This window comes from Phasianus colchicus, chromosome Z (genome assembly GCF_987193195.1).
Source record: "Phasianus colchicus chromosome Z, bPhaCol1.hap1.1, whole genome shotgun sequence".
In the NCBI taxonomy this organism is placed as follows: domain Eukaryota; kingdom Metazoa; phylum Chordata; class Aves; order Galliformes; family Phasianidae; genus Phasianus; species Phasianus colchicus.
Window position 1 is genome coordinate 23,624,714 of NC_143476.1, and position 17,579 is coordinate 23,642,292.

Below are 17,579 nucleotides of genomic sequence, written 5' to 3' on the forward strand. Positions count from 1 at the left end.
CTACCGCGTGCTGCGGGGCAGGGCCGCGGACGGAAGCCTCGGCGCCGCCGAGCTCCGGGCGGCGTTTTCCTCCTCGCAACCGCTGCAGCGAGGCTAGCGGCCCTCGGCCCGCTCCGCAGTCGCCCCCGCCCCGCGGCCGCCGTGCCGGGGGAGGTGCCGGCGGGGCGGGGCGCACCGCACCGGGCCCATGTCGGCTCCGCGGGCCGCCACGCCGGGCCCCGGCGGCGGGGCCAGGAAGACGGAGCTGGAGCTGGAGCTGGGGAGCAGCACGCAGACGTCGCACCGGCTGCTGGCCTACAGCGACGCGCTGCTGTCCATCATCGCCACGGTGATGGTGAGCGCCGGCCGCGGGGACCTGCGCGGGGCCACGGCCCGCTCCGACGGGCGGAGGCTGGCCGGGGAGGGACGGGGGCCGCGCCCCGCTTCCCCCGGAGCCGCTGCCCTGCCGTACCGCCGAACCCAGCGCCGTGCTCGGGTGCCGAGCTGTGTTCACGCTCCCCTCCCCCGCCCTTCTCCCCGGAAGGGTCACCGCCGTCGGGCGGCCCCAGGCGCTCGCGAGCGGGTTCCGCGAACAAGTTCGGGGGTAGCATTGCTTTAATGAGCCGCTACGTGACCCAGTATGAGTCGTTGTACAAGCCCCGAGTATTTGCTCCCTCCTGAAGTTCGTTAGGTTTTTATAGCGTTCTAACTTGTACTAATAGAACTTTGTTATTTCAGATTTTGCCTGTGGCTCACACAAAAATACATCCCGATCAGGTACCTAATTTGCCGTTTTTTGGTCGTCTCTCGCGTCTTTGGAAATGCATTTTGCACCCTAATGCAACGCCCCTCTTCCATTCAAGACCTGAACTCCCAAACCACTAGTATTAAACCTCAAAGAGGAGCTGTATAGGTTGAGGTGAAGAACTTAGATACTGAAGGCCTGCATAGGTTACAAAAGTAATGATATAAAGTCTTAGTAAGCTGTATAGAATATGCAGACCATAGATTTTATGCTGTTACTTTGTATGAAAATGAATGACCTATATCACTGAAGCATCTGCCAGAAAACATCATTGCATTTTGTCTGTAATACATCATCAGTTAGAGAAGCCACTTAGTATAGCATAAACTGAATATGGGTTTTAAAATCAGGCTAATCATAACTAATCAGAATAAAGGTGGAAGGAAAAAGAAGTACAGAAAATAAATCTGAATGAAGCATGAGTGTTGGGCAGTGTAAATTAATCATTTGAAAAAACTCACATTCTCTCTAATCACAGTATGTGTTTCTGCTCTTAAAAACAGCCAGACTCAATATTGAGCATTTTGTCTAATTTAATTTGGGAGACTCAGCTATGGTCCATGGTCATAGCAAGTGTGCTGCATGAGTAACTTTTTTTAATCTTTCATTTCTATCTGGGTGTAACTTCTTATTTTGTTTCAGAAACTAGGTGAAAGCGTTCAGCAGCTTCTTCTAACAAAAATTGCGGTGTACTTGATGACCTTCTTAATAGTCACAGTGGCATGGGCAGCGCATGTAAGGTAGGAAGACAGAAAAATGTGAACTCCATTGCAAAATTAAAGAAAAGTTCTTGTTTAAAAAGTTGGGAGTTAACATTTCTATGTTGCTGTTACATTTCTGGATTTTCTTAGTACAAAAATTCTACCCAAAGCCATGAATAAATATATTTCTCCACAATGGAAACTGTGATATGAGAAAAAAAAATCAAGCATTATGTATCTTTAAAATTAGAATTACTCTTTATTTCACTTAATAGTTTCAGTGGAATTAAAATTATGCTGAAAAATTGAGAGTTCGTAAGTTGTGAAGTACAGAAATAGAAGAACTCAGTATAGCCGGCTTAAAATTTGCCTTTCTCTGTCCTAGGGGTGCTTCTCACAAAATCAGATGTGATGTTGCAGGTGCAGCATTTTGCAGTGCTATGTATGCTGCCACTACACTATATCTTAGTAGTCAAATGAATATGTAGAGATAAATTAATTTATAAGCATTCACTGGAAGTGGAGCAGCAAGCAAGTTTTTTCTTCTCTGCCATGCTGTTCTAAGGGGTTTTAAGAGCAAGGTCAGCTGGTCCAGTTTCCAAATCCATTAAAAACAATATGGATTCTGTTCTAGTAAAGTCACTAAAAATTACCTCTTTGCTTTCTTTATAGCTCGGCTATTTGTAGGCAGTTCTGATTTGCCATTTCTTTCCCCCCAGTAACACTCCCAAATATATATAGTAATTAAATGGAAAGCAATTATAACCCAATGCAACATAGTTTTTTCTTCAAACATATATATATTAATCCTTTCTGTATGCTTGCAGTGCTAAGGTGAGATAGAATGTTGCCATTGGTCTTTGTTTGCTATAATTCCTTTTGAATAAAGAGATAAACCTTTTTAAAGGTTTATCTACATGATTAAGGAAAATGAAAAGCATAATTAAGTGCTTTAAGTCAGCTAGAAAGCTGTGAGTAGATAGTATAATTTTAAAAGACTCATGACCTGAATAAATGTTACCCCTAGCTATAGTGTTGCTAAGCTCCTCTCAGTCAAGCTAAAAATCAAGGTAACTGCATCTTTCTTTCTGCTTAAGGAAGCTCTGCAGCTTACTGGAATCAGGGCAGTGTTTGTTTGAATTCTGCTACATTCCTTCTCTTCAGGAAGTGGATTGATCCCATTCTCATAGAGATGCAGCCTGTAATTCAATTCCTGAAACTGGTCATATCAGCGCTTTTTGTTACATTGTACTTCTTGCCTGCATAAATAAATGTTGAAGGATAGTTTTTAAGAAATTTGTTTTTCTTTTTGTGGAGGGTGGTGCGTGCTGTTGATTCTTAGTAATGCTTATGTGCATCAGGAACTTCATTAAGATGTGTGGCAGTTTGGAAGAAGAGTTGATTTGCTTTGTGCAACAACTGTGCTGTATCTTTGGGAGAAATAGTTTTAAGCCTTGAAGTTCTGCAGATAATCAGGCTCTAACAGCATGAACTTAACTCTGTTCTACAAGTGAGATTCAGAGAAAATGACAAAAATAGCTCTTCACAATGGCATATGAGGCTGAGTTCAGAGACTTTGGATGGTCTCTGAAGTCTGGATCTTGCAGTCCTATTGCTCAGATTCTGTCACAACATAGTTTAGCACCTGAAAAGTGAAAAGTCAACCTGATGACTTTGTATTTGTTTGGGTATCTGAGTATCAAATGGACTTGATATGTTACTTGTGCATGAACCCCAACATCTTTGATTTTGCTAAAGTGTGACACCCATTTGTAGCCCTATGCCTTGTTAGGATTTTGGTATGTGACTAGATGGATCAGAGCTGCCATCTTTATTGCTCTTTGACAACAGAATTGGCTTTAGATAGCAGTTAATTTTACCTTGCATTAAAGGTACAAGTGAGGTGGAAGGTTAGAACTAAAATATCAGGTGCAATGGAGGGGTAGAACTGAAATAAACATGCAAAAAAACCCAAGTTGGTATGTCTTATGCCACATGTCTTTTAAACAGAAGTGAATTGCTCTGCAATTGAACTTGACTGTTTGTATCTAGCTTTTCAGATTTTTCTAGCAAGTGACTTCCATACTTGATTTAGTGAGTTTTGGTAGCATTTGAATTACTTGCATACATTCTGGAGAAGGGGAAGTCAGATTTCTCTATATTGCATATATAAATTGTATGCTGTGTTTCAGTGCAGATTTTTGGATCTGTCCTGTTCATAGTATCTTGCCTTGCCAGGTTGTTCCAGGTGATAGAGCTTATAGATGATGTCCTTGCTCTTCTAAATCTGGTGAGTATTACCAGGCATGCTTGGTGATTAACTATCAAATATATGTCACTTTTTTCTTAGTATGCATCTATGAAACAGAAAGCTTCTAATTAACTCTGCCAGAGTTCAAAGGCAGGAGAAAAATAGAATTTGTTAGGCAAAGCTTGAGAGAAAGCTAACTTGCTTGTATTTTGCATGTGTTTTACTGTAAGCTAAAAGAACCTCTGCACTTCAGTTCAGCTGGAGTTCCCAAAGAGGTACCTAGACAGATTTTGACCCTTGTGGTCAGTACTGCTCATGTATGTCCTTTATGTAATTCTGTGTCATTTGTAGCAAAAATCAGAGCTGTGAGTTTGAGTTTCAGTTGTGACTTCAGCCATTTCTCTTATTGAAATTCATTGTGGAGTGTATATAAAACAGTATTATATGGTCTTACTGCTGAGATGGTCTCTAAAGCACTGTTTTGACTTCTCTTTCCTAAATCTTATAAGAATTCCTCACTTATTTGAGAGTGTGTTTATATGAGCCATACTGCAATACTTTGGTTACTGATAGATGTAATGGAATGCTACTCTGGGGTACATATTCTTGTTTTAGCTAGAGCTTGTGTTGCATACTCTGTTTTGAATTATGTGATTGTTTGCTTGTAGTTTACCTAGATTTTCAGTATGTTTTTTTTTTCTTTTTTTAAGGCTTGTATGATGATCATAACTTTCTTGCCGTACACAGTAAGTACCTTTCCAAAATTTGACATGTATTTAAATTAGTGGGTTTTTTTTCCTATTTGGAATGACGTTACCAAAGTATACAGAAAACCAAGATAGAATTACTGTAGTGTAAACCCAGAATCCATTGTAATAGTTAATTCTATAATTAATTTATTAATCCTTAATTTTTGAAAATTCACAATATTATGTTATTATCTGCAACTACAGCAGACTGAGCAGAAGATGGATATTTTGTGAAACAAAAAGTATAATCATAAAAAGGCACAGTTTGACGCATTTTCTTTAAAAGAAGTGGATGTATTGAGAGATGTCAAAGTTGAATAGAGAGAATTTTGCATTTTGTAAGGAAACTAAAGCTGTGTTTCATACTGCTCTGCAATTTTGGTCAGATAACCTAGCAAGAATAATTGCAACTGAACACCACAATTAGCAAAACAAAACAGTTGCTTAAATTGTTGATTTCTATTGTATGTTTAGAACAGATTAAATGACAGGCCATTTCTTTGTGGATAAATCTCTGTTATTATTACTCTACAAAGAATAAGACTGTGGTCAGTAAAAGGGCCTTTGTCACCAAGCGTATATACTTTTTTCTTTGCTTTGAAGCTGAAATAGTTTTTATAAGGTTGGCACTGTTATCTAATACCAATTCCTATGGGTTTGTTTATTGGTTTTTCCTTTTTTTTTCTTCTTTTGTTTTTCACATAATGGAGCTACAGAAATAAATAAGGCATGCAGCCATGGAGTTAGAGGAATAAAAAAGATTCAACAAAGTATACTAATATCAAGACTGTTCAGTTACAGACATACACCTACTGAAATGGTGTTAAACTTGATGCTCAGCTGCAAAGTAGTCTGTAGTTACTGGGAAGACATAGCATCAGTGAGGTTAAGATTTACAGAATGAACCTGAGAGCAAAGCCATCTCTTCAGACACCTTCAGCTGGGATGCTTGCATGTATTTGTGGCTAGAAACTGCATATAGTGGAGCTGCACTGAAAAGTAAAGCGTTACTTATGTTTTTAAGTTTCAGTATCAAATGAAGAATACTTTATTTCTAATTGCTACCTAACAGTGTGTTTGATCTGGTTGCTTTGTCTTCTAGTTTTCCTTAATGGCCTCATTTCCAGGGGTACCTTTTGGAATTTTCCTTTTCAGTGTCTGTGCTGTTGTCATTGGCCTTATACAGGTGAGTTATCTAATTACATTTTCTCTTTTAGAGACTATATTTTTTTGAATGGAAATTAAAGTTTGGTTTGTTAGCTATGGATATAAACTGACAAGTACCTTTTTTTGTTTGTAAGCAGTAGTTTTCCAAGTTTTGTGGGTTATAGTACCCGTTGATGGCATGAATGTTTGCATTATACTGTCCTCTGCAGCTCCCTTTTGCAACATATCTTTTGATCTCAATGTTTGGAATTCTTTCCTCACTCTTCAAAAGTTTTAAAATTGGTGAAATAGCAGTTCACCATTCCTGCTGTGGTTTTCACTGAGCCAGACAGCAGTGGCCAAGGGGACATAGGCTTTCTGCCACTGTTTTAAGTACTTGAAAATGGCTCTGTTTTCTCCTGGGGTAGTCACTAGTTGCCTTCTGTGTCTTATTTTGAAGAATATGGTTGAATGTGTTCTGGAATTTGTTGATTTACAGTTTTGAAATTGAAATGATGTGTATGCTTGTATGAATTATTTTCAGTAATTTGCAATTATGACATTTTTCTTGCAGGCAGTAATAGTAGTGTATGGATTCTATCACCCACACTTATTGAATCAGCAGATACAGGTGTCTGAAAATCAGAACTTCTATAAACGTCACATCCTAAAGATTATCCTAAGAGGACCAGTTTTATGCTTTTTAGCAGCCATCTTTTCTTTTTTCTTTATTCCATTGGTAAGTTCTCCCACTTATCAGATTACATTGATGAATCAGCTTATATTAGTTGTATTTATGGTTATTGTTAAAACTGTGTTAAAATAATGATCTGTATGTTAAATATGCAGATTTTCTCAGTTGCCAATTCTGTGGTGATGTAATTATGGTCTGTACTCTGTGTTGAGTGCGTTCAGTTCACAGAGACCAATCCCTAGACTGAGTTTGTATAGGTTTTGGAGGAGTTTTTTGCTACAGTGTTTACTTTATTCAGCCTAGGTGTTTTTAATGGTTTCCTTAATTACATTTTAGAAAATCTGCTTCTGAAAAGTAAGTTAGCATCTTTCCTATCATAAGTAAGTTATATGATGTGAAAGGCTACGGGAAGTGAGCTTCATATTGTACAAACTGAAAAGAGGTGAATATAATTGTTGTATTTGCAAGGTGTAGGAGCAAATAGAGTAAGCAGACCAACCAGCCTAATTGCATCTCAAAACAGGTGCTTTTGGCTAAGTCTTGCTCTTACATAGCCTTTTTCTCTACCATCTTTATTAAATGGTGGAGTTACTTCTACATATTCATAGCTCTTATTTTTCTCAAGATTTCTGCTTGGAACTGGAATCTAGTTTTTAATATACTCAGAGTTTCCTTTGCTCTGCCTTGTTCTTTAGGAATAGATGGATTTAACTGAGTTTTTAAATACACTGTCATAGTCCCCAAATTTGGCAAGAATTGGATCTGTAACTAGTCCTTTTTCACAAAAGTAACAATCCAAGTGTGAAAATGCCTAACTGTAACTGAAAATACTTCTCTCATCTGGGACTTCACTGTTATTTTCCACTCTTCTTCACAAGTATAGTTTTTGTTTGTTTGTTTGTTTGTTTTAATGTTAACAACAGTGAAATATTAATGAGAACAACTTAGACTTGTGCAGAATCTGTGAATAAACTTTTGACTGTCTTTTGGACAGAAGTTGTCTGCAGGCTGATGCAGCTTATGCAAGTTCCCCCAACAGTCAGTTGGCACAGTGAGTCAGCATAATGGTTACATACTTCAAAACGAAGTTCAGGAGATGGACACTTAAATCATGCTCTTTCTGGGGGGAACTTGCTGAGATGTATTCGAATTTCAGGGAGGTGGGGGTATTTTTATAATAATGACACCTCACGGAAATGCTTAACATAGGTACAGCCTTCATCAGAGATACAAAGGAACCAGAAGAGATTTGAGCATTTTCACAAAATCTTTGTAGAGAAGTAGTCAAAATTTGCAAAGCACTCTGTCCTTGGGAGTGTCTCTCACAGCTGTTTCTGTGTCCTAACTTAAGAAACCCTTATACTTCTCTGTCACCATCACCCTTTTTTTAGTGCAGCTTTCTGAGCAGCCTGCTAGAAATATAAAAGTTGACAAAAAGAAAGTAATTGCAGGCTTGGTTTTATTATTTTTTCTACTTGTAAAGCAGTAGGCATTCCCTGACCTCATTATTACACGGTTATCCAAACACCTTTGCCAGTACAGTACATAAGAGATTTAATTGGGAAATGTGGTATTGCAGGTTAAATAGCAAATGCCAGGTATCATTAGGAACATGTGGTGGTTCTCTAACTTCCTGTTTTAGCTTGGTTTGCTGTTTTTATTAAATTAGTTATCAAAAAGTGTTAATGTTCAGGATGTGCAACAAAAAATTAAGTAATTTTAAAGTAATTTTCCCATCATAAAATCACAATTTTCTTTTTCTCCATGGGAAAATTATAACTAAGAATTGTGAATAATGGTTTCATATTAAATTTGGGGAGAAATTTATGTTTTGATTGCTAAATTTAAATTGTCTTCATTTTCTTTTCCATAGTCTTACTTACTTCTTGGGCTTGTAATTGTTTTTCCACATCTCAGTCGATTCATAACATGGTGTAAAACCAAGATTGTAGGTGAGTATTTACAGGGAGTGTATTCAGATATTCATGTACTAGGTTGTCAAATTGTTATCCAAACATCATGGAATGATGTCATTTCAATTCTTTCAATCTCAGTCTTGGAATATAGTGATTTGGGGGATGTGGGAATTTTATTTAGCTGTATTTCCATTTTCTCCTCAGCTGCCTGCTTACTTAATGTTTCCTACTGGATTTGTATAGCATATATATGTTACAGCATCATTTCTGAAAGTGAAACCTCTCTTGGTTTGTTCTGAATATTATACACATACAAATACAGAGTGATAACTGCAGGCTGTCTATCCCTTTTCTTTCCTTAAAGGAGAGTATGAGGACAGAAAAATATAGGAAGCAATCTCTGTGCCTGCATGACTTTCTTTTCAGCAGTACTCTATGGTGCCATGTTCTCTGGCATCCAACAGCACATCTGAGATTCTGGAATCATAGAATCACCAAGATTGGAAAAAGCTTCCAAGATCATCCAGTCCAACCATGCACCTACCATAAGTATTTCCCCAGTAATAGCATGTCCCTTAGTAATAAGCACATATATGAAACACTGCTAGAGTAATTAACTGTTTGTTATGCCTTATTAATAAAAGTGCTAAGTGGTCTAAAAGTGTAAATTCACATATCTAAAGTCAGCCTAAAAGCATACTGCCTTACCTCATAGTTTTGCTTGGGTTCTTTCTGCCCCCTTGTGTCAACACTAACAATTGCATAACCGTATAAAGCCAGATAAAGCTCTACTGAAACTCCATTGAGAAAAGACATTGCCAGTGCCACAATAAAGGAGAAGGTAGTATCATGCAACCTACACAGTTTTTGAAAGTAATATTTCCCCTTTGAAGGCAAAATTAACCAGAAAAATATTCACATCTTTGGAATCAGAACTGCCTACTAGACTTAGTAGAGTAACACCTCTGTCTCTCCACTGCTCTTGTTTAGCCCTGAACAAGTCCATCTGTTTTCACTGCAAATGGCAACTTACTTTGACCTCACCATGCAGCAGCAGTATTAGGCAGGCAGAAAAGCTCTGAAACACCTAAAGACATATGCTCAGAGCCAGAGAATAATTGTACACAAATATTGCCTTCTGCAACAGGGACACATCTGTCCACAGTCAGGCCATGGCTGTGTTTTCTCACTCTTGTCAGATGGCTAACATAATGTACTGCTCTATTGATTCATGTGTTTACACTTGCTTTTTTAATTCAGTTTCTCTCTCTGGAAGCCTCAGGCCTTTTCTTCATTGAATGTATACTTGTGAGGTGGTGCAGATTGGCTAACTGGGCAATTCAAAGCCCAGTCAAACATACAGAGCCACGTCTTTTGGGCAAAGACTGGATTTATTTTAAAGCAGATGGTGTGATGTCCCAGTGTGGCTTCCATTCTCACTTAGTCTTTTCTTCCAATACAGCATAGTTCTCCACAATGTCTTTGAGGACCTACTGCTGTTAGATTATTCTGGGGTATATAGCACAGCATCTGAACAAAGTTTTTTGACCACGAAGGAGAAAAAATTGACTTTTCTGCCCCTGAAGCACTTGTCCAGTTCAGGGAAAGTCACAACTGCAGAAAAATATGATTCTATGAAAAAAGGTGGAATGACTGACTTGGGTGCGTGAGCAGCACCCTTCTTTCTACAGAAAGATTTTGTCAGGTGTGGTCAAAGACAGTAGGTGGGGAAATTATGGTAGCTTTGCTGTTCTTATGTTGATTCATATATATATATTTTTTTCCCTTAACTACCTGGTTTTGTAACTTCTGATTTTTGTCTGTCTTTAGTATAAAAACATCCAGATTTTTTTTCCAGGTCCCAGAGAGGAAGAGGAAGCAAGCTATAGCTTAGAAACCTTTAGTTTTTACCTCAGTGAGCCTCTGAGTAAGGAACGGGTAGAAGCATTCAGTGATGGAGTCTATGCTATTGTAGCAACCTTACTCATTTTGGATATATGGTAAGGCTTTGTGCTGACTCTCACAACCTGTATTGTTAACTGTAATATCAATTTGTATATACCTGCAGTATTTGAAGAAATAAAGCAGCTAAACATTGACACTCACTTTTAAAATCTGTAGCAGTGACCTTAATGTAATTTTCCAGAAGGTTGCAAGAAGAGTGCAAACGAAAGGTATTTACACCTCCTACATTATAGCCCTAGTGATCATCAGTCTATGTAATGTATGCTGGGGACTCTTGAAGAACAAAGCTTCCTTTATACTTCATTGTGTTTTCAGATAAAAAGACTTTTGTCAGGAAAAGCTGTTTTGTTCCTGTGGCAACTTTATTACACTAATCTGAAGGAATGCCAGGAATTCAGATTTCCTTTCAGATCTAATTTATTTGCAGAACTTTTATTTGAAATGCCCATGCTGAGTTAAAAATTTGAGAACTACAGAATGGATACCTATTCTTCTTTACCTGCTCAGAGTAAAACAACATAGAACATTTTTGGTCCAGGTGTGTTTTATGAAATGTGCATGAAAGTAAAGTGAGTTTTCTTTCCACAGTGAAGACAATGTTCCTGATCCAAGAGAAGTTGGGGAGAAGTTTCATGGAAGCCTTCTTGAAGCTTTAAGTGAATATGGACCAAACTATCTTGCCTACTTTGGTTCTTTTGTGACAATTGGTCTCTTGTGGTTTGTCCATCACTCACTTTTCCTGTATGTAACAAAAGCTACACGATTAATGGGACTGCTTAATATACTTTCATTGGCTTTCATTGGTGGTCTTCCGCTGGCTTACCAGCTGACCAGTGAATTTGCAGAGAAGTCACACAATGAGATAGAAGCTATTCAGGTCAGCTGTGTAATTACTTTCTTTGCCAGCATTTTTCAGTTTGCAATATGGACTACAGCCCTCCTCCATGAAAGGGAAACATTGCATCCTTTTGCTAGATATGGTGGCAAGGAGCATGCCTTCATGTTTGCCAAGCTGGCTCTCTACCCTTGTGTGAGCCTTGGAGCTTTCTTTCTAACATGCTTGTTAAGTGAATTTAGCACAGAAATTTTCCATCTGATGCAGATTGTAATCCCATTTGCTTTTCTTGCCTTGCGCATTTTTGTTAGGATTTCTTTAACTGTCATAAAGTCTGTGATGTCTCTTTCCAGGCGGAAGGTTGTGTTGTTAGAAGAAGAGGAGGCATGTTTGTCTCCTACTGAAACACACTCATAAATTTCCATGCAGTGCATGTGAAGTTAAATCATTAATTTCAGTTCTTCTAATTCATGTTGTCTTGATGTGTGATCTGTATATTGACCTAAATTAAAGCTTGTGTTGGCCATAACTGGAGCGTATTTTAATTTTAGCTGGTCATGCCTAAAAGCCTTTCTAATAAGGGGGGCAAGGGAGGAAAAAGTAAGTGGGGAAAACAGAAAGCATGTTCCCCTACCCTGAAAATTACCTTTTGGGGAAAAAAAATGCTGCTTGAAGTATAACTGCAGTGATAGTCAGTGAAGGTGTACATAGGGCATTTCACTGGGCATCTTTCTCTGATGTGCAGTAGTCAGTATGGAAACAAAACACAAGTATAGAAGCTGGTTATGCTGCTAGGCTTGGCAGATGTGATGGACAGCTCTGGTTTTCTGGATGGTGTATCATAATAGGATATTTGTGTATACAGATTGCTGGTCTCTGCTCTCACCCCTTTATTCTAAAGTCAGCAGCATCGCTTCTCAATAGCCAGTGATCATTTTGAAAGCTCCTTTTGAACAGTTTTGAACTTCTCTTGAGAGTTGAGAATTCAGTTGTGTATGCAGTCCCCCAGGCTGCCTGAACAAAAGTTCAGTTACATTTTTTTTTTAAATGATGTATTTAAAATATGAGGATTCATGGCTACACATGCAAGGTTTGAACTAGTTTTGATGTCTCCTAGGGAAGAAATTTGAAGAGTTGTGAGACTCAGTAAATTTGTCTTCAGTTCTCAAGCAGCTCAACATCTGAAATGAACAGTTTGAATTTCTCAGGCTTTCAGTGTCTGCTCTCATGCCATAGAAAGGAACCTCTTTTTGTTCATGTAACTATATTCTGATAGAATGTGAGACTTTCTTGGCATGTAGAAGAATTCTCCAGTGGAAAAATGAATTGAGTTGGTCTTCCACAAGAGGCTGGATAAGCAATAGTGAAACTCATAAGAAACTAACTGGTAGAAGTTCTAGTCCACTGGACGTTGGTATTTTTAAAGTTTATGTGCTGATGTTCAAGGTTTTTCCTGTGGATAGCTGTAGAGCAGGTAAATTCATCAAGGCTCTGGCTACCCTCTGGAAGGCTTTACATTTCTTTCTGGTAGAGGCATTAGTTCGTACTTTGAACTTAGTGCCTGATAACCTTAATGCCATGTTTAAAAGCATTGGTGGATTTTGGTGTTTCTCTTTAAAAGGAATAATAAAAAAAATATATATAGAAAAAAAGCAACAAAGTCCTGCAGTAAATAATGCTTGGAATAAATATTAGTGAAAACAAATTTAGGTACCTACTTTCAGTTGAGATTACTCTGAAAGCATTTTTTTGCTTTTGGTTTGAAGCGCCTTGGTATTATATGCTTACTGTAAGATATACCTTCAGATACGCAGGAGTTTTATACCTGGTTGAGGCTAAATGACTTGCAGTAGGATTCTGTGATGTGTAATGTATTACTGTTTTGGGTTTTTTTTTTTTTTCTGATGACTAATAAAAGCACTTTGGTTCTATACAGTTTTGTTTCTATGGTTCAATTGGCACATAGGCAGTGAATATGTGTACTGGTAATAAATTTCACTCGTTGAAGAAAATAGCAAAACTTACAACCCTTTACTTCTGCTCTGCAGATGGCATTTGAATCAAATCTATTTTCTGCCTAACATTCAGCCTAAGTCTCCTCTCTTTTAGTTCAAAACCATTCCTTTTTGTCATATAACTATCAGACCACGCAGAAGGTGGTTTCCGTCCTTCTTAAGTACTGGAAGGTCACAGTGAAGTCTCCCCGGAGCCTTCTTTTTTACCAGGCTGAACAAGGCTGGCTCCCTCAACCTTTCTTCACAGGGGCGATGCTCCAGCCCTCTGAGCATCTTCGTGGCGTCGTCTGGCCGCTCCGACAGCTCCACATCCTTGTGCTGAGGACTCCGGCTCCGGACGCGGCGCTGTAGATGCAGTCTCGTGAGGGCAGAGCAGAGGGGGGACAATCTTGTAACCTATACAACTGGAGGACGCTTTGCCCCTTTTATTATATCATCTACGCGTTCTTGTAGTTGTTCACTTCTGAAAAGCTGAACTTGCCGCGCCAAATTCGGGAAGGGCTCATTAGACTCAAGGCGCCGTCAGCGAGCCGACGTCCATTGTTAAGCACGTCAGACAGCGGGGGCGGGCAGGAGGGCGGGCACGGCCGCTGAGGACCGGCCTTCTTCCCGCTTCCTTCCGCCGCGGCCCCGCTTTCTGCCGCCAGTTCCGCCGCCAGGATGATCCCGCCGGTGCAGGTCTCGCCCCTCATCAAGGTGAGGCCGCCCTGCCGCCATCCCGCTCCGCTCCGCGCTTCTGCGGGCCGGGCCGGGCCGGGTATGGCGGCAGCGGCGGCTGAGCGCAGGGCGCGCCCTTGTCTCTTGTCCCCGCAGTTCACCCGGTACTCGGCGCTGCTCGTGGGGATGATCTACGGCAAGAAGCGATACGGTGAGTGCGGCGGCCCTTGGCCCCGCGGCCCGCTCCTCCCCGCCCTCCCAAGGGCACCTTGAGGCGGCCGCCATTTCCCTCCCGCCCCGGGGGAAGGCCTCCCGCGAGCGGCCCCGCCGCCCTTTCCCGCTTGGCTTGGCTTTTCTTTCCGCTTGTCGGTGAGCTTGAGCCGCACAGCTGCCCCGAGCCTCGGCAGCGGTGTTCTTAACCGTGCGTGTCAATGACAGACTACCTAAAGCCTATTGCTGAGGAGGAGAGAAGGATAGAGGCGGAGGAGAAGAAGAAGCGCGAGGAGCTGGAACGGATTGCAAAGGAACTGGCAGAAGGTGGGCTCTTGGGTCCGACTGCTCGACTTCATTAGGGTACAATTCACCCCGAGGCAGCTGATGACCAAAGCCAGACGTCCTAGATCACTGCTTCTGTCCACAGCCCGCTTGGCAGTGCCATCACTAGCGTAGCTGTAGAGGTCAGCTTCACTTGGTGGTGCCTCTCACGTCAGGACTGCTGCTTTTCTCATTCCCACCATATAGCACTGCTGCAGCAGCATGCTTTCTTTTATCCTTAGGATTATTTCTTTAGTCCCCCGTGCCTTTCTAATATGTACAGAATAGCTGTGAGTTAAGTAGACTTAAAGTGAGAAAAAACTTGAACAGAACTGGCCAATAACCCTCACTGGTTTTGGTGTAGCTTCATAGTGTTTCTCTGGGAAATACTGACATTTGGGTTGTCTTGAGAAAAGACTAATGTTGAACAAAACCCTGTGAAAAAACAAACCTGAGTGAATTACACATACATACAATCAAATATTCAAGTTGTTGAATGGTTTTCTTTATTGGAGATAAAGCTATTTTGTGTCTTGAATATGTAGCTTCCATTGAACTTTGTATGTAAGTCTTTGGGGTATTTCTTTATTTAGTTGAAGAATTTTGCATTTTGGGGGACAAAGGCTGTCCTGGAGGATTGGTAGTTCATTTAGAAGTGAGTTCTGTGATTATTTCTTTAGGATGTTTATTTAAGTATTACATAGGTTGGCTGTTAGCTTTCTCAGTAGTGGCATGGTACAGTTCTCTGGTAAGAAAAGCAGTTCTTAGAACCTGAATCAGTGCAGTCCAGAAGTTGAGGATTGTTCTTCCAAGATGGATAAATGGAAGCATCTGTGCTGATGACTTTCGGGGCTTATGTGAATTACCATTTCAGAAAGTTTTTACTTAACCAGTGAGCAAGGCTTTTGCTTTTTGCTTGCTTTTACCCTACAGCAATGAAATACACTTCAGTTGAGTTAGCAGAAGCAGAAATTGCAAAAACCAGCTAGAAAGAAATGGCATATTTAAAGCTAATCTTTGATTCCATGAATGTTTTGCATGTTTTAGCAGTGCATGGAAGTTATGGGTAGTCCTAACTATGTTTGTTTTTCTTCCCTTCTAGCATCTGAAGATTCCATTTTGAAATGAACAAAGGACTGGATCTTAATTTTAGATGGCTAGGCTCTGAATGGTGTAGTGGTTGATGGTCTCTGCATGTTACTCTACCAATAAAGTACTTAACAACACTTCAGTTGGTATTTTTGACTAAATTGCACAGAGCAACAACAAATATTTACACAGTGTCAAAGATTGCACTAGTCGGAAACTGACCATCACAGCTGCTGATGAAACAATCTGTGTATTCCTCTATCAACAGAAATAGTCTCAACACTAGTTACACTCAGTGAATGTTGTGATCAGGAAATTCATAGATTTTAAAACACATAGGAGTCCATGGGGAAGGCTAGTATTGCACTGGTGGCCTGTACCTTTGTTTTAACCAGCTTAAGTAGAGTTGCTGTGATCTTTTTTCAGCTTTATTACCACAGTGGAAAATGGAACTGCTCTTGCTTTTGACAGTTACAGTCAAATTTGACCTTGATTTGTCAAGCTGTTCTGTAACATGAGGAATTAGTGTTGACTTAATAGCTTGTTTTTAAACAGTTGTCTTTCAGAATTTCACAGATGGTCAGATGCTCCCTGAAACTAAGAACAAATTGCAATCTGATTGTAGTTTATCTGTAAAATGGGGCTGACTGTACTTATGTGACTGAAGTTTAAAAGCTATTAGCCTTTAACCACTAATTTAGTAGCATTTCTTTTCAAAAGCTGAGTGGAGGTGGAACTGTTCCTCTTGCCTTACTGAAAGGAGAACAGTGTTTCCCAGCTTTAGATGGAGTCAGAACCTGGCCAGCTTGGGGAACAGTGAGCACGTCTTCCAGATCCATGTGAAGTGGCTGAAGACAGAGCTATGCTTTCTGCTTTCCTAAGCAGATTTATCTCTGTCCTTCAGCTCCTTTCCAAGAACCACCCCCCCACATGTCCTACTTCCAGTCTCACGGGGGTATTAATTTCCACCCTCTGCTTCAAAAACAACTATGACCTGTCCACATTAGCTCCCGCCATGAGATCCTGATAAACAAGACTCCTCTCCTTGTCTCCCACTGGTGCTGAGAGCTGATTCAAAATGAAAAATCTCTCTTGGGCTGCTGAGGGGGAGCCATGCCAGGTTTCAGTCTTGTCTAACTGGCCAGTATCTTAAGTGGGAAGCAAAGTATACGTGTAGTTCTTGACAGTGCAACAAGATGTAGAGACATTTGTTAGTGAACGCTTGCTGATCAGAAAGGACACCTATTCCAATATTCTGGCAAAAGGATGATGCAGTTAAATACAACCATTTTGCAAAAAATAAAAATAAAAAAAAAGAAGGGTTGCATGATCCTGTCTGTGATGCAAGAAAGTCTTTGAGAGACTTTGAGTGTTCCTCTCAAATGCTTAGCACATACTGGACACTGGGAGTGAGAGACGCAGGGACGGGCAGGGAGATCCTCTGTCCATAATGGAAGGGTTTCTTCCCTTCAGTTGATCCACTCTGGGCCATTGCTGCTAATGGGAGCATCCATAAATTAAGCTGAGTGTGATGGGGAACACGAAAACACAAGATATGTACTGGCTTGAGAACAAGGAGCATCTGTAAGAAGCACAGCTGGGACCCTGAAGTGCAGCTGTGCTCCTGTGAACTTAGCATGGCTGAGATAGCCTTGCTAAGTGCAAAACCACAGAAGTGCAATGACAAAAATACCGTCTAGAAGGGTGGAACACAGTCTGAACATGTAGAAATTGGCAACAGCTATTGTCTGCTGAAACTGGAAAAATAGAAAAAGCAGTCTGAAAAAGTCAAAACTACTCTGGGAAAATAGACAACTGCATTGTCCATGGATTATTCCAGGTGAATCATAAAAGTCAGCAGCATCTATTGGTTGCTCAGATGATGGTGGTGTCCTATGCTCACTTACGTCTGCAATGACATAAAAATGCCTCACTTTCTACCCAAAATGGAGCATCTTTCTGAGACCCCCCTCTGTGATCCTCCCTGTGTCAGACCTGCATGGGCCAGAATGGGTGGGAGCCATGCTGGGGGTGCCTGGCTGGCTCCAGACTGTGCTATGAATCATCTCAGCACAACTTTGTCCATCATTGATAAGCACCAATCGTGGGAGTGATTTGGTGAGTGCTTTGAGATAGAATAGAAATGTATATAGGCACACATCTAAGTAATTGATCATAATCACATACTCTTTTTACTTGTAGTGGTATGTAATTACTTGTTGTATATACTTGCTTTACCAGTA

At 40.4% G+C, this 17,579-nt stretch overlaps 2 protein-coding genes across 2 annotated transcripts; both read left to right on the forward strand.

Moving 5' to 3' along the window:
• Positions 1–9: 9 nt before the first annotated feature.
• TMEM175 (transmembrane protein 175) lies at positions 10–13,221 on the forward strand. Its single transcript, XM_031609373.2, has 10 exons — positions 10–334; positions 718–756; positions 1,427–1,524; positions 3,724–3,775; positions 4,447–4,482; positions 5,588–5,671; positions 6,206–6,370; positions 8,199–8,277; positions 10,100–10,241; positions 10,795–13,221. The coding sequence occupies exons 1-10, from the start codon at positions 188–190 to the stop codon at positions 11,456–11,458; spliced, it is 1,506 nt and encodes a 501-aa protein (XP_031465233.1). The 5' UTR covers positions 10–187; the 3' UTR covers positions 11,459–13,221.
• A 371-nt stretch (positions 13,222–13,592) lies between these two features.
• ATP5ME (ATP synthase membrane subunit e) lies at positions 13,593–15,473 on the forward strand. Its single transcript, XM_031609374.2, has 4 exons — positions 13,593–13,752; positions 13,870–13,924; positions 14,152–14,250; positions 15,350–15,473. Exons 1-4 carry the CDS (start codon positions 13,717–13,719, stop codon positions 15,373–15,375), a joined length of 216 nt encoding a protein of 71 aa, XP_031465234.1. The 5' UTR covers positions 13,593–13,716; the 3' UTR covers positions 15,376–15,473.
• Positions 15,474–17,579: the final 2,106 nt, after the last annotated feature.

Excerpts from the sequence above, each read along its gene's own strand:
- TMEM175 (XM_031609373.2), top strand. The coding sequence starts at position 188 with ATGTCGGCTCCGCGGGCCGCCACGCCGGGCCCCGGCGGCGGGGCCAGG. Across the intron at positions 6,371-8,198 it reads CTTTTTTCTTTATTCCATTG|TCTTACTTACTTCTTGGGCT; the intron begins GTAAGTTCTCCC and ends TCTTTTCCATAG. Across the intron at positions 8,278-10,099 it reads GTGTAAAACCAAGATTGTAG|GTCCCAGAGAGGAAGAGGAA; the intron begins GTGAGTATTTAC and ends TTTTTTTTCCAG.
- ATP5ME (XM_031609374.2), top strand. The coding sequence starts at position 13,717 with ATGATCCCGCCGGTGCAGGTCTCGCCCCTCATCAAG. Across the intron at positions 13,925-14,151 it reads CTACGGCAAGAAGCGATACG|ACTACCTAAAGCCTATTGCT; the intron begins GTGAGTGCGGCG and ends TGTCAATGACAG. Across the intron at positions 14,251-15,349 it reads TGCAAAGGAACTGGCAGAAG|CATCTGAAGATTCCATTTTG; the intron begins GTGGGCTCTTGG and ends CTTCCCTTCTAG.